The 16351-nt window shown below is 33.9% G+C and overlaps 1 protein-coding gene across 1 annotated transcript; it reads right to left on the bottom strand.

Moving 5' to 3' along the window:
- Positions 1 to 605: 605 nt before the first annotated feature.
- Positions 606 to 1832, bottom strand: LOC143603863 (uncharacterized). The gene is made up of 2 exons (XM_077080535.1): positions 1581 to 1832; positions 606 to 1021 (listed from the first exon to the last, which is right to left on the bottom strand). The coding sequence occupies exons 1-2, from the start codon at positions 1821 to 1823 to the stop codon at positions 758 to 760; spliced, it is 507 nt and encodes a 168-aa protein (XP_076936650.1). The 5' UTR covers positions 1824 to 1832; the 3' UTR covers positions 606 to 757.
- Positions 1833 to 16351: the final 14519 nt, after the last annotated feature.

The raw sequence follows: 16351 nt of genomic DNA, 5'->3' as shown, positions 1-16351 counted from the left end.
GTTTTTTTATTTTGATTTCACTCAGATTTATATAAATTAGTTTATTAAGGGTAAAATTATCATTTAGTTAGCTAATTTTAATGAAATGGAGAGATATATAAATTATGTGGTTTAGGGAGGGGAAATATGTAATTAAACTTTTAACATTGAGGAAATATGTAATAAGAGAAGTTACGGAGGGGATATATGTAAATGCCTCATATTTTAATTCTCCCACCATTTGTTATGTTTGTTACCATTTAAAACTATGTTTATAAAGAAACCGAAAAGGTATAATTTTACAACAATAAAAAAAAGAACAGACGTAGTTCAAACAAACTAATTACCACTAATATTCTTCAGACTAGTTTATTAAAAGTTTAAATTCGAAAATTCACGACAAAAAGATTTAGTTAGTGTCGTATTTATGCATTAACTGGATCATACAAACTAGCGCGCACCTTATGGTTATTAACATGTTGCCCGCTCGTGATTGGGCACATATTTAAAACACGATTAAACCATGTAAATGAAAAATGTACACTATGTGTTTTTTTTTAAATAATTAAAATTGGTAGGCTAGACTCCATCATTTCTCCTTATTGATACACTAACCTTAAAACTATATTATATTATAAACATGAGATATAAAATAGTTATACAAGTAGTATTCATGTTTGATACATGTGTTAAGCGCATCGCCTCTAACCTGTTTAACACGATAAGACTTGTTTTGACAGCCCTAATGTTGGTTTATTATCTGCCTTTTGATTTTTAATTAACACTCTTGATGAAGATTGAAAGCCACTGTTCTAGCCCAGAACTTGATTTGTGCCTTCATGTCTTCTGATGAACCCTTGTCAGCCCATCCTCCTGGAATTGTTGGTGAGCCATCATTAATGTTCTTTCCTATCTTCATGGAGCTTTTGTTTCTGTTCCTCTTGCTCATGCTTTCCACTTTCCTCATGTTCATAATATTTTCTTGATTTGTTTCAGCTTCTTCCGTCAAGTATCGCGGTAAACACGAGCTTCCTCTCATAATCTGCATAAGAAATAATTTTAATCAAGATCGTATATTATGGAGTTTATTTATAAAAGAGTTTATCATATAAAGATTATAACATCTATGGAGTACGTGTTTGTTAGCATTTATCTTCTTGTATTAATTATCTTTTCATATATTATAATTAACACAGCATCAGAATATATATTACGCATCAACTGTAGAATTTTAAAAACAAAGCAACAAATTTCTTTAAATTTTAACTTTAGCTTGAGTGATCGTATTAGCGATATATCTCTAGATATAAATTGATGATATATTATAGAGTTTGTACGTGATATAAGTTTTTATTTATCGTTGGGAATTTGGTAACATTATCTTCTTGTATTATCTCTATTTTATTATGTTTCTAGAAAGAATTATTTTGAACAAGATTCCAACATTACATCCTACTTTTGTAGAGTATATATATGCACACCAATCTAATATATACTTATCAGACTGACTTGAATAACACTACAAGAAAGATAGGAAATATTTCAAGATGATATATATATATATATATATATATATATATATATATGTACTTATATATTACCTTAGTGGTTTGTTGAGGAGTAGACATATGTGAAGAGTTGAGAGATGCTTGCCTAATCAACCTTCCCATCTTGAACTCACTCTCATCATCTTCAATGTCATCAACTTCATCTTTTCCCATCTTCTGGATGAAATCAGTACTCGAGCTTGGTGTTTGTGACGGAAAGCTCGAGTATTCTTTTTGACCGTTCGATGTTTCATCGATCAAAGGTTCTTGATTTTGAACATCAGGAGAATGAGACATGTTTTGTTGTATTTGTATAGATCGAGCAAAGTGTGTTGTAGGAGAAGGTGTTATATAAAGGGTTGTGATCACCAAGTACCTTGCATTTGCCAATGAACGTATTAGCCAACATATAGTATGAGGTCTTGAAAACTTGTGGTGAAAGTTAGCTGCAAACGAGATGATTGTGATTGGAGGCAGCAAGTGGGCCATGTAGGTTTGATATTGTTGCGAAATTAAATGAACAAGTAATATGTGGTGTCTAACGTTTTAGTGAATTTACAATAATATTTATCATAAATATTTGGTATTTTGGTTCACAATTTTAGCTATGGAATTACACATATATTCTTTGAGATATAACTCACATTTAAAAGAAAACCGATGTAAACAATTTATTTGGTTTCAATGAACATATAGCATTGGACTTTTAGTAAGAAACCAAGTTTTATTGCATTAAAGAGTGTAATATAAGTGATCGTTTTTTTCCAAGCATACGAGTTATTCTGATTTCCCATGCTGTAAAATTAAGTACAACTTTGCAACTATCCGCCGAACTATAGAGATTTTTTGTTGAACTTCTAGCCGATTAGAGAATTTATTAATAATGATAGATTTAAGAATAGAATTAGTGGTGCATAAGCTGTTCAAGAACTTTAAATTCATAAACTCCATAAAGTTCGATAGTTGTAAACATCTTATGATGTATATATATGATTCCAGGTCCGATAATTCAAACCAGTTAGCCTCCTCAATATTATGTTCACTTTAATTTTATAACATCTTTTAGAAAGTATTAAACTAATATACATTAAAAATGTTGATTGTGCGAAGGGCCCGATTATCCACAAATTACATCAAATGGTGCCATTTGTTCACATAAGCGGAAAAAACCTCATAAGCGTCCAGGATATTACAATGGAGGTGGTGTTAATTATGTTAGTTTTCATACATAACTTTAGTGGAAGAGTTTCTTATACAAATCACATGGGCACCCTTAAGGCCTTAACTCCTATGACTGCTCACTATGGTGAGGGGCTTCGAAGCCCCTCCCCAGTGCCACGTCAGCGCCACGTGTGCACTGGGGGCTTCAAAGCCCCACCCCAAAGATGCCCCTCAATGATGACGGGGCTTCGAAGCCCCTTAATTTATTTTTCTTTTTTAATTTAATAAAACTAACAAACTTAATATAATAAACTAAATAATAAAAATCAAACTTAATTAAACTTAAATACATAAAAAAACGTACAAATAGAAAAACAAATACAACTAATTTTCGGCCTCCGAGTCCTCGTTTGCGTATTTTGCCATTATCCTCTCTTTCTTTTTCTCCAAAACGCCCGCGTGGCCGAATCTAGATGCGAGAGATCCTTTGCGAGGAGCTTGAAGTCATTCTCTCGTTGTCGTTCCGATTTAGCCTTCTTTCTTTCTTCATGTATGGCTTTGTATTCCGCATGCATCGCTTTTCTTTCTTCGTGTATTATCTTGAGTTCCTCTTTCGAGTGTTTTTTTCCTCGTGAAACTCTTTAAGTGCAAGCTCCAAGTTGTCAAACCGCGCGCTCACGTCGGAACTCATCGAGGATGTCATTCTAGACGAAGACCCCCCACCTCTAGCCGCCGCCTTGGCCCTTTCTCTTCCTATCGGACGTGGCAACTCATCCGGTTCATCAAATTGAAAATCGGGATTGGCATTCGATAAAACATATCGTGTGGAGGCATTGCGGGTACATTCTGGTTGGCAAAGTAAGGGTTAATATGGTCATTGTTTGCGAGTAAACTAGCCCAACACCTTTGAGACGGATCCCACGGGTTTGTGTTGGTGTTCGGGTTTTGGTTAGGGTTTGAGCTCGAGCTCGTGTTCTGGTTTGGGTTCGGGTTTGAGCTCGAGCCGGTGAAATTTGAGAAAGGATTCATGATAGAGAGTTGAGAGGTTTTTGTTTTGAAATTTGGTAGTATTTGATATTTGTTTGTGTATAGAATGATAAAATTAGTTAGTATTTATAAATAAAATAATTAGTTTTTTTTTTTTTAAAAAAAAAAACTAGCCGTTCAAATGAACGTTGGGGGACCCACCAAAGCCTTTCCATCCGCGCCGGCCGTTTGAACGGCGAAATGCACCGCGCCCTCCCTTCCACCGCGCCCCACGGCGGTGTTCCCCGCCCGTCGCCCATTGCCACTTCATCCCTCCACACCTCATAGCGAGCAGTCTAACTTAGTGTGTATGTCGTACTTTCAAAGTATGATATCCATACATAGATGTGCTTATAAATTTTAAAACTCTAAAAGTACCACGTGTTGATAATTAGGCCCGCTGGACCATTCTATTAATTATTTTTAAAATTTGGTTAACCTAACAAAGAAAAATCAAGCTTTAGTCTAGGTTTACTAGCTTCATGGTTAATAAAAGCCAAAATTACCAAATATATTATTTCTCAAACCAAATATATTCATATTTAAATTTTATATAATATATAATATATAAAAGGAATGTCATCTTACAATTGAATTGAATAAAAAAATATTTAATAGTAGCAAAATTTCTCAGTGAATTCTTTTGAACTTTTAATATACATATATAGGATCAGCATTATGAGAGAATTTTTTTGAAATTGAGAACCATGAGACCATTTTAGACCACAACAAACTCAAAAATAAAAAAACACAAAAATGAAAAAAGTAAAAAAACCAAAATTCTTATTTTAACATCCCGGTTTCATAAAAAAAACTCGGTTTAGCCAAATTATATACACACATATGTATAATATATACGTATATGTACATTTGCATGGTTTTTTTATACACATGTGTATAATTTAAGATAAATGACACTGTACATATGTGTATATTACGTAACTAAAGATTAAATAAAATTATACATATGTGTATAATACGACGTTTTTTTTTTGTTTTTTTTAATTTTTTTAATGAAACCGGAATGAAATATAAGAATTTTGGTTTTTTTACTTTTTTAAAATTTTTGTTATTTTTTGTTTTATGATTTTTTTAAATAGTTTTTTTCAAATGTGCTTTTAGTGGTCCAAAATGGTTCTCAAAGTTCTCAATTTGCAAAGGGTTCTCTTAAGATCCTTACCCTACATATATATATATACTAGTTTTTATCCCCCGTATTACGGGGGTTGTTTTATATTATTTGTTTCCATAATGTATTTATTTTTTATTGTATAAAAGTTAATAATATACTTATGGTTTGATGATAAATTGTTTCACATATAAATGAGATGTTATAATCCGGTTTAAAAGCTATATGGGTTTGATGAGACCCAAGACCCGTTTATTTTTTATTATAAAATTGGTTTTTTAATTATTAATAATATATATATATATATATATATATCTTTTTTAAATAAATCAGATATTGATTTTTAGTATATCCCAACTTTATAGGATTTTTATATAAAATATATTGGTGAGATTGGTTTTTAATTTAATGAGATGTTATAACCCATTTAAGAAATATCTGGGTTTGATGAGACTCATACCCATGAATTCGGGTCAAATACATGAGAAGCCTCCATTTAAAAATCAAGCAAATCCGGTGACTCAAAAAAAAGGGGGGAGCGACCACATCGCGACACATAGGATTATTATGTTTTCGTTTATATATTATATATATATATATATATATATATAAAGAGAGAGAGAGAGAAAGAGAGAGAGAGAAAGAGTTATCCTAAAAACAAGTAGTTTCCTAGGAAGACTAAGAATAAATCATAGCCATTTGATCATATCAATCAATGGTTGAGATTTAAAATTATCAAAAACTATCATAGTTTCCTAGAATTACTCTTTAATCATTATAACCGACATAGTTTCCTAGAATTATTCTTTCACCATAAGTTTTAATGTCAAATGACAAAATCTAATTGATTCTTACCATTTTTAGGAAACTACTTCTTTTTATTTGAACTTTTCTCTCTCTCTCTCTCTCTCTATATATATATATATATATATATATATATATATATATATATATATATATTGGTGAAGGTTAGCGTACAAATGAAATTAACGTGCTAAACGTGAGAACCAAGTAGAGTAATTATGTAATTACATTATAGAGTAATTACATAATTACTCTACTTATATATATAATTACTCTACTTGATTCTCACGTTTAGCACGTTAATTTCATTTGTATTTGATCAAAACCCTATATATATATATGGGTAAAATCTAGAAAAAAACTCATTTTAAAGAGAGAATTAGAGAGCTACTAAAGAACTATTTTTAACTTTTATAAAAAATAATATTTGCGATTTTTTTTCTTTTCTCCGTCTAATAAGATGATATTTTTCCTAAAAAACTGTCATTGTAATGGATATGTGCATTAATGTGTATTGCATATATAATATAGTGTTTTACTGCATATAATACAACACAAATGCATTATTATAATACACACTATTGAATATATGAAAATACAACACTAATAATTGTGTGCAAAACACACTATCGCATATATGTAATACAACACTAATGCACTATATCGATTTTTTTTTTGTATATAATATAACACTATTGCAAATATACAATACAAACAACTGTACATACGCTATTTCACACTATTTCAAATATCAAAATGCACACTGCACATATGTAATATAAAAAGTCGTTGTATTATATACATGCATTACAGCGAGTTTTTTTATATTATTTTGTGTTGAATATTAACAACATATAAAAAGGATGAAAGAAAAAAAATTTATAAATATTTTTTTAATTAAATTAAAAATATTTCATTATTAGTTCTCTAGTTTTCTATCTAAGGAAAAGTTCTCTCTTGATTATTTCCCTATATATAGTTTTTTTTAATTACCGTTTATGTATATTTTACAAGTAGGATGTGTTTAGGCATTAAATTTAAATGTTACATGTACTTATAAAATATGTTATATTTATTAGTTGTAGTTAAAGTATAGTTTGTTTTGTTTTTGTTTATATCTCAAATGGATCTCATTGGTCTAGTTGTTAACGTGACCTAACATTTTGTTATTTAAGATGTGAATTTTCGTCTTAATATACATGAATGCATAGAGAAATTTATTTGGTTTATTTTATTTTTATTTGTATTGAGTTGTTACGGTTCGTTGGTGATGTAGAATGTATATGTTGTTTAATGGATCACAAAAAATGTGCTCTCATGTGTCTGTCAATTAATGTAGCCCAACATTTTTGTTTTTTGTTGTTTAAAATATGTATTTTATGCTTGATAGTGAATTGAGTTTTTAATAAATTGATGTATTTGAATTTCTGTATGCCAATTTTAGTTTCACGTCTATCTGAAATGGGTACGTCATGTGTTATCATTTCATTTTTGGGTGAATTAATAATTTATTACAATTTTTTCTAGTATGATGTTTAGTTTGTGATTTTCTTATTATTTTTATGTATTTGTTGCATTTATAGATTTTGCAGATTAGTTATTATTGTGTATTAAAATAACATTTAATTTGTTAATTATTTTTTATTTTTATCAAATATAACAGAAGTGATATTAGTTTATGAATTATATTAATGAAAATTTTTATGATCATATGTAAAAAGTAAGTTTTTAATTTTTTTTATTAATAATGTATACATTTTTAATATTTTATAAACAAATTTTTATATTATGAATTTTTGTAGATTTATTTCTTTTTTATATTTTAAAATGGGTAAAAATTGAAAGCCGTCATTTGAAAGTGACGCTATAATGATAATAAACCGTCTTGATAACTATTTTCTCGCTTTCTTTATCAAATCCTTCGTTTCATCTAACAATTATAAACCCAAAGTTAATATTCCCCTTAATTAGGACGGATTTTGTTGTTAAGTGGAAGTTTTGTAGGTTGTTGAATGGATTTGTGTTTGTTCTTAGTTTATTTAATAAAAAATTATGTCAATAACAATTTACAACCACTTTTAAAATAATATATTGGTTTTAAATAATCTCAACTATCACCTTTTGACCACTGCCGATCATAACTAACGAAATGACTAATGATAGTCCCACCTTTTATCATTTTTTTCTACCAATGAACCCTGACTAACTAAATCCCAACGTCGTTAGTTTTCATGATGTGACATTCTTGTTTGGCATATATGTGACATGCTTATGTTACATATTGCACTGCCACCACCACCATGGCAGTCACCACCACCACGACCGCCACCACCACGACCGCCACCACCACCGGTTTCCTAAAAGTATTAAAATATTTTATATATGTTTTATTGTGTGAATTTTGACTTTTGAAGTCAAGCCAACATGTTTAAAAAGAAGATAAACTATTAATATAAATCCTGTCACTTAACTTCTAGAGTTCACATGTTACTTCAATCAAGCAAATGATAATACAAGCTTTAACCTTGATGACTCATCCTGCCAAATATGAAGTTGATATTATGACTCATTAATAAACTGTACATTACAAAGCATGATCACAAAGAAACTGTGTATACATGTTGTATCTTCTTTATCAGAAGAATTATATTTTAAGGATACAATAGAGCTAAAATATCATTCATCTTCTGTCAATGTATTCATAATATTCTGTTAAGGTTAGGTCGGACTACGCGAACCCGTTAGCATGATTACAAAAACACAATGTAATAAATTTCAGACGACTTTTAACCCGTGTGACCCATTTGACCCTTTTAGGATTATGTTTTATTCTTTTTCAAGTATTGTTAGTTAAAGCTTGTAAATGTAGAAAGTTTTCTAAAAGTGTTTATATAAATATATCTATAGTTACTACTCTAAAAATATATGCCATTTTATTATAACTTCTACATGTATTTCCAATCAGCTAACATGCTAATTTAAGCCTATAAAAGAACCGAACATTAACGAACTGTTTGGCTGAAAGTTCATCTTCATTTATTTAAAAAACGAACAAACATGAACATGCATTTTGTTTATTCATTTATATTTGTGAGCATCCGGTTATGTTCGATTATTTACGTTGATGTATTTTCGTTCGTTTATGTTTCATATATATATGAAAATAAAAAGAGCTCATTAAAATGAATAAAGTAAATTTAAGCCACTAATTTAGATGTGTTTTGTGATGTATTAGGCTGATAAATCAATTTCAAACTTATGATTTTATCCAATTAAAAATCTAGTAAAGTTTTTATTAATATTTTTGGCATAAAATGAAATAGACATAGATAAGGCAAATGATTATCATTATATTAAACAAAATAATATCCTTGACTTCGTCTTGAAACTCAGGATCCATCCATCAGGAATATTTAAAGTTTTTTTAAACTGATAATCAAAGGCTTCGTCCTGAAACTCATGATCCCTCCACCTTGATTATCTATTGTTCTAAATAGCAAATTGTTTTAAACATCACCACAAAAGACTAAAAAGTAAATTGTTTTACAACCATACCGAAAAACACAAACACAAAACAAGGGGGCTCAGGCCTTGTCTTTATCATCCTTCATCGCCCCACCTCGGGATCCTTAACAGCTTCCACCTGCACCTCGCCCCCGTCTTCTTCCTTCGCCTTGGCATGATCCTTACTCGAAGCCTAAACCGTTTCCTTGCTCAGCTCCACTTCCCTAGTGTGACATTTGTCAATTTCGGGTCTCGATTCTTATTCTTTTTGTAAACTTTTATTATGTAAACCGACCCGTTTTGTAAACCGCAGATTATGATATAATAAAAATGATGGATTTTATGTTACAATATTGTTTACATTTGTTGGGTCTTGAAAACACCCTTTTCGGTCCCTAAAATGGCCAAAACTGCCAATTTTGAAAGTTCAGATTTTTCCCTTTGTGACCTTAGCACCGTGCTAAGATCAAGGGGCAGAGACCTTAGCGCCGCACTAAGGGAGGTCTGCACAACTGCGTATTTTGTTGTTTTATGCTTTGTTTTGATCCATTTTTCATGCAAATACTGGATATAAACACCCATATTTGACCCAACTCCTTCCCCTATATATACACCATTATTCTCATCCATAATTACCTGCTACATCTCTCATTTATCTCTCGAAACATCAAAGATTCAAAGGTTGTTTATTAGTTGTTCTTGAGTGTTTGACTTCTAAAAGTCAAACTGAGTTAAATCTTTCATTCTAATTTGTTTATCTAACCTTATTAATACTTGTTTATGGTGGCACAACATATATATAATATAATACCCCTTGTTACCTTTGGTAGTTACTTCTCTGGCTCCGGTCAGTGAGGTTTCGGACCTCGTAAGGCAAGGCTTCATGGAAAACTTCGTGTTCTTGATATATATATATATATACATATATATATATACTTATCTAACTTTATTATTGCTTACTAACCATGCTTAACTTCTGCTCATTTTAGTTTGTTAGTCACATATACAAGTCTTGGATATGTGGAGACCATCTATGAACTCACTGTGAGATGGAAACCGAACCTAACCGAACTTTTGTTAAAAAGACTTGTTGTTGACTTTTTAGTTATAGAACTTAAATATTTTTATTTGTACATTATTATACAAGATCTATGATATATGGGTATGTGGAATCCATCTATGAACTTGTTGTGAGATGGGAACCGAACCGATTCGATTTTTACTCGCTTAAGACACACAAGTGCATTTTAGCTATCAAGACTTGTATATTTCTTTAAAATTGTTTATAAACTGATATTAATTATTTTCTTAAGTACTTGGAAATGTTGGATTCAACTTGATCTCATAACAAAGTTTGGACCGACAAAACCCAACACTCGCTTAACGTAAGTTGTTAGTTCTAAAACAATAGATCTACATACTTGGTTAAGTCTTATAAAGTTTTTGTGAGTTATCTCATAACAATTAATATTTTGGAAAGTTGACTTTGGGTTTGAGCATTCGTCAAGACCCGAACCAACAACCCGAACACTCGTTATAGACCCGTTTTAGTATCTTTAGCCCAATGGAACTTGCATTTTAGCATTTTTCCCACCTTATTACTTAACATTGGTTAAGTAAATATTAAAGTTAGATACTTTAACCCGGTTTCGAGCAAACTTACTTTTTTAAAGGGTTATTATTATAAATTCTTAAATAGTTACGTTTTAAACCTTGAACTTTAATTGTTTACTTTTTGCAAAAATTATTTTATTTAAAGATCTTCAATACAACATTTCTAAATCCAAGATTTTCTTTTATTTAGGCTTCATACGTTAAACCCGTCGTTCCGGCAAATCTCCAAATTATCAACTTTCAAGTTTATTACTTGAACGTGAGTAACTTCATACCCCGTTTTCTATCTTTTGTTTTGGGGGTGACATTTCATCTTATTTAAACTAAATTTTTTATACTTGGGTCTTAAACCGCAAACGTTGTTGTATACTTTACTTGAATAATTGTTCGATTTGGTGTTCTATGCTTACATGCTTATGTGTTTATCGCTTTTGGATGGTGGAACTATAAATCCTATACCATTTGGCAACCCCTCATGGCAAGGTGTCATTAACGTAATGCAATTAACGATAACTATAAAATCCTAGACTACTTGGCAACCCCTTGTAGCTAGGTGGCGCTAATGTGTTTAGCGATTGTCTATTTATCTAAATCTAGTGCTTTTATCTATTTTTTTGTATACAAGTTTTGTGGCTTTTCTTACTATATACTATTGTTGCTCAAACTTATGAATTGCTCACCAACCTTGTGTTGACAAACTTTATTTTATGAAATGTTACAGGTTTACATCTTGGTTGATTTTGGATGCTTGAAGAAAATGTCACAAATACCATTAGGATATTAGCAAAAATGAACAATATTTGATTTGCTATATTTTGTTATGACTTGTTATAAATATTTTTATGTGACATTTTCGATGTTGTGAAATGAAATGAGTTTATTAAATATTTTCGCTCTAAATAGTGTCATGTGCTTATGGGCAATCGTTACACCTCGGCATGTTCCGTAGTCTTTGGTCGGGGTGTGACACCTAGCGTCCAGACCGGTGAGATCCCAGGATGCCTTGTCAAAAGCAAGATCAAGGGATTGCTTTATCAGCTTGATCCTTGACCGGAAGATGGACAAGGCAGCATTCATTTGGAGATTCCTCTTGAAGCTCTCCATATACGCAACAATTGAAGCCTTGAGCCTCTCATGATCCTCATTCACCTGCTCAAGTTTCTGGGATTGCTTCTTCATGTCAGCAGCTCTGGCTTCGGTAAGGCGAGACATGCCGGCTATTGTCTCCTTTTGACCTTCATTCTCTTGAAGGAGGCCTGGTGGATTTTGATTAAATGGTAGAGATCCTGCATCAAACGAGGTATCATCAATAACAAACTACTACCCTATGAAAAAATATTGCAGGATTCCTACTTGGAGAAGGCGTGACTCGGCATTCTCAAAGGTAACCGCCTCGAGGATTGGCTCGGAATCTTTGCTAGTTTTCCTCTTTCGCGAAGTGGAAGCTCTGGTTCGAGAGGATAGAGGAAGTGGCTTAGAGACTTCTGCAACAATGGTTTTGTTGGTGCATAAATGTCAGTAGTTCATATGTCTAGTGTCTGTAATCGAGTCTGTAATATTGTTTATGTATTTGTTTGTTTAAAGCGAAGTTGTTGACAAGTTCGCCTAGGCGAACTTGTTAACCAAGCGAAGTTGTTGACAAGTTCGCTTAGGCGAACTTGTTAACCAAGCGAAGTTATGGACAACTTCGCCTGAGGCGAAGTTGTCGTGTATTTATATAGGTTACGGCTTAGTAGTTCAAGGTTCGTGTAAGTCAGTTATTGTTCGTGAGTCAAGTGACGTGAGGTCGAGAGTCTGTAGCTGTGATTATATCACGTGTTGAGTTATTAATATAACGTGTGTTTGTTCGTATCGTATTCGTGTGTTCGTGTGTTTGTGTTCTACGTCCGTAACGATCTACATAGGGATTCCGCACCTGTGTATATCGGGATATCTCGTGTGATCCGTCCAGGGAACCTACAATTGGTATCAGAGCTTTTGCTCGATTGTGTGGTTCGGGATATTCAATCGGGTGTAGAATTCGTCCCGTTTCGACTTTTCGCGGGACGTGTTTTCGGTGTTTTTGCTCATTCTAACCTCCTACCAGTGTGTTCAAGCCTTTAAACCGTCAAAAACCTCGTTAAAATCCAATTTTCAGATCTGCAGAAAGTTTGAGTTCGTCAGGCGAAGTTGCTGTTCATCAGGCGAAGTTGCCGTCAGGATACGTAGGGTTTCGGCGAAGATATAAGGAGAAGCGAAGTTATTTACAACTTCGCCTACCTCCTCAACTTCGCCTAACTCAGCGAAGTTCTCATCAAGTTTGCCTAGCTCAGCGAATTTTTCTTCAAGTTCGCCTACTTTCTAAGTTCGCTAACCCTAAGCGAAGTTATTCTCAACTTCGCCCAGTCACGCGAATTTAAGAAAGATCCAGCGAAGTTATTACTAAAGCGAAGTTATCCTTAACTTCGCCTACAGTACTGTTCAGAGGAAATTTTTTAACTTCGCCTACTCAGAATTTTTCGGGTTTCTTAGTCTTCAAGAAGGATGTCGTCGATCAACATTTCGGAGCTTGTAAAGATGGAAGTTGAAGCGGGGTCAGTTACAAAGGCCCCAAGGTTGCTGAAGGGAACCTACTTTGTCGCGTGGAAGGATCGGTTCATACAATACGTTAAGTACCAGGATGCGAAAATGTGGGTATGCATCCAAGATGGATATATTCCACCAGTCATGGAGTATGAGGGTCGAGACCAAATCAGGAAATACAGTAAAATGGAAGAGAAGGAGAAAAAGATGTATGAAGCCGAAAGCAAGGCTCATGCTGCAATCACAATGGCTCTTCCACAGGAGATCCTCCATACGTTCAGAAAGTATACATCAGCTAGAGAGCTTTGGGAAGCTCTTGAGAACAGATTTGAAGGGAATGTAGGTATTCGGGCTTCAAAGATAAAGTTGCTCAAAACTCAATTTTCAGTCTTTAAGTACTTGAAGAACGAATCTCTTGATGATATTATCACTCGATATTATCATCTAATGACTGAATTGAGTAACTATTCTATTTCCTACCGAGAAGAAGAAATAGTTGAGAAGCTTCTCGATGCCCTCCCACCAAAATGGGAGATGTATACTGTACTGATGAGGGAAGACAAGGACTTCCCTACTTATGATCTTGAAACCACTGTCAACAAGCTCAGAACTTTTGAGCTTAATATGGTAAGAAAAGAAACATCTATGGATTAGGTTCAAGATCCAGGCATGTACGGTGCTAAAGTAAACTCCAATTCAAGTTCAAAGACTGATTCTGCCGCCTACTACACGAAGGGCGAGTCGGGTGCCAAGTCTTCACAGGAGGGGCATGTGTCAGTAAACTCAAATGGGGATGTTTGCTTTGTAGCCGGTGGATCAAATGGTACTAAACAGACAGCAAGCTAGAGTAGTGGCTCTTCAAGTTCCTCAAGCAATAATTACTCTAAGATGCCAATGAGCGTCAAATCTGCTGAAGAGCAGTTTGGCCTCTATGCTTCGTTTATTGCTTCATATGAACACTATATTCAAGGAAAGGTTGTTGATCCCGCGATGCTGGATGAAGACTATGACCAGATCGATGCTGATGATCTGGAGGAAATGGATTTACAATGGCAGATGGCCATGATAGTGAGGAGAGTGAAGAAGTTTATGAGAAAGACGGGGAGAAAGTTTGTTGGTGGCAGGCCAGGGTTCGACAAGTCTAAGGTGAGGTGCTATAACTGTTAACAAAACGGGCACTTTGCCAAAGAGTGCAGAAACGAGCGAGTTGAACGTGGTCTAGGCCGGTCTGCACAGCACACTGGGAGTAGTAAAGAAGTCAATGCCATAATGTCCAGAGAAGCAGGTGAATACAACTGGAACCTGCATTCGAATGAAGCTAGTGAGCAGGCAAATATGGCTAAGGTTGAGAATGAAGAATGTGAGAAGATTACCGGAGAAGAGAAAGCTACTGGTAAGGAAAAAGCTTTCATGGCAGATAACAAGGATCAACTCTCCGAGGTAAGTTCTAAACCTATTTGTACTAAATGTGAGAATTTGTCTGAGCAACTTGCTACCATAACTGATCAGTATGTTCGTTTAGATGCTGAATTTAAAACTCTTAAAGAAGATCATCACTTTATGAAAGCAAGAGAAAACAGTTACAAAGTTAAAATAAAAGCGTGTGAAAAAGATGTTAAAAGCTTAAAAACAAAACTTGCTGAAAAAATTGAAGTAATTGATCTAAGTTATGAGGTTTTAGAAGAAAAGACTAAACTGATTGCTGAACGAGAAAAGCAGATTGCTGAGCACCAGGTGAAAGTGGTGGAACTGAACCGAAAACTTGAGCAGTTCAGAAATTCCTCAGCTATTCTTGATCACCTTGTTAGTGATCAAGGTACCTCTGCGAAGAGGGGAGGAATTGGTTATCACGAGGTTCCACCACCTTATAACCACAATTACCCTTTTAACCCTAGTGTTCAGAAATCTGTTGATTTTGAAGTTCCTAAGACAGTTCCAATCAAGGTTACGAGTAAAGAACCAAGTGTTAGTAGTGGCGAAACGAGTTCGCCTGTTTCAAGTGTGAAAATTTCTGTTACGAGTCCAGTCTCATCAGATTCGGATAAGTTGTCCGAATCGGGTAAGACAAAAGAGAAGGTAGTGTTACCCACTGGTGGAGAAAAAGATAAAACTTATAAAAAGAGTACTCCACTCAACCCGTACGTCCCACCTTATGTGAGACGAACGGCCGGTAACACAACCTCGAGATTCAAAACAACCTTTGAAAAGAAAATGGAGCATAGGTGTTGTTTTAGGTGTAATAAGTTAGGACATCTTGTTGCAGATTGCCCTCTGACGCCGAAATTCAGAGGAGTGAGGCCTATTAAAACTGAGCATAAGCCTAATGGTAATTTTAATACTGCTAAAAATGAAAACCCTTCAAAGTTCCGAAATGTAACTAATTCAGGTTTTCACAGAAACAAACCTCAGTTTAACAATGCTAATAACCAAACCGCAAGATATAATACTTTCAATACACATAGGTTTGGAAGGCCTCACACTCAATTTCCAAGGAGATTCCCTAATAGGACTGACAGGAATTATCCAGATGCTAACTTTGGAAAGCCGAAGTACGGAATGTATAGATCCAAGACCAATTGGTCTTGGGTCCCTAGATTCTAATCCTTTGCTTTATTGTGCTGGAACAGTTGAACAGGGCTGCCCACAGTCTTTGGATTGTAGATAGCGGCTGTTCCCGGCACATGACGGGTAACAAATACTTGTTGCATGACTTAAAACCTGTTCAAGGAGCGAGAGTTAGCTTTGCCGGTGAAAGTGGAGGCAAAATTACTGGAAGAGGAACGGTGTCGAATGGAAAAATGACTCTTGAGAATGTGAACTTTGTAGAAGAGTTGAAGCATAATCTGCTGAGTGTGTCGCAGATTTGTGATAAGGAGTACACTGTTCATTTCACGAAGAATGAGGCGATCGTGTTGAAGCCTGGTTTTCAGATACAAGACGAGTGGATAGTGATGAAAGCTCCACGTGATACAAATACTTATGTGATGGATATGAGGTCTACTGAAATGGCCACGGAAGAATCATG

The sequence above is a fragment of the Bidens hawaiensis genome, unplaced genomic scaffold, assembly GCF_021521415.1.
Source record: "Bidens hawaiensis isolate Kalapana, Puna unplaced genomic scaffold, B.hawaiensis_p1.1 tig00063229_1, whole genome shotgun sequence".
NCBI classification, from domain to species: domain Eukaryota; kingdom Viridiplantae; phylum Streptophyta; class Magnoliopsida; order Asterales; family Asteraceae; genus Bidens; species Bidens hawaiensis.
Note: the sequence above shows the minus strand (reverse complement) of the source record. Positions and strands in the feature narration are given on the sequence as shown.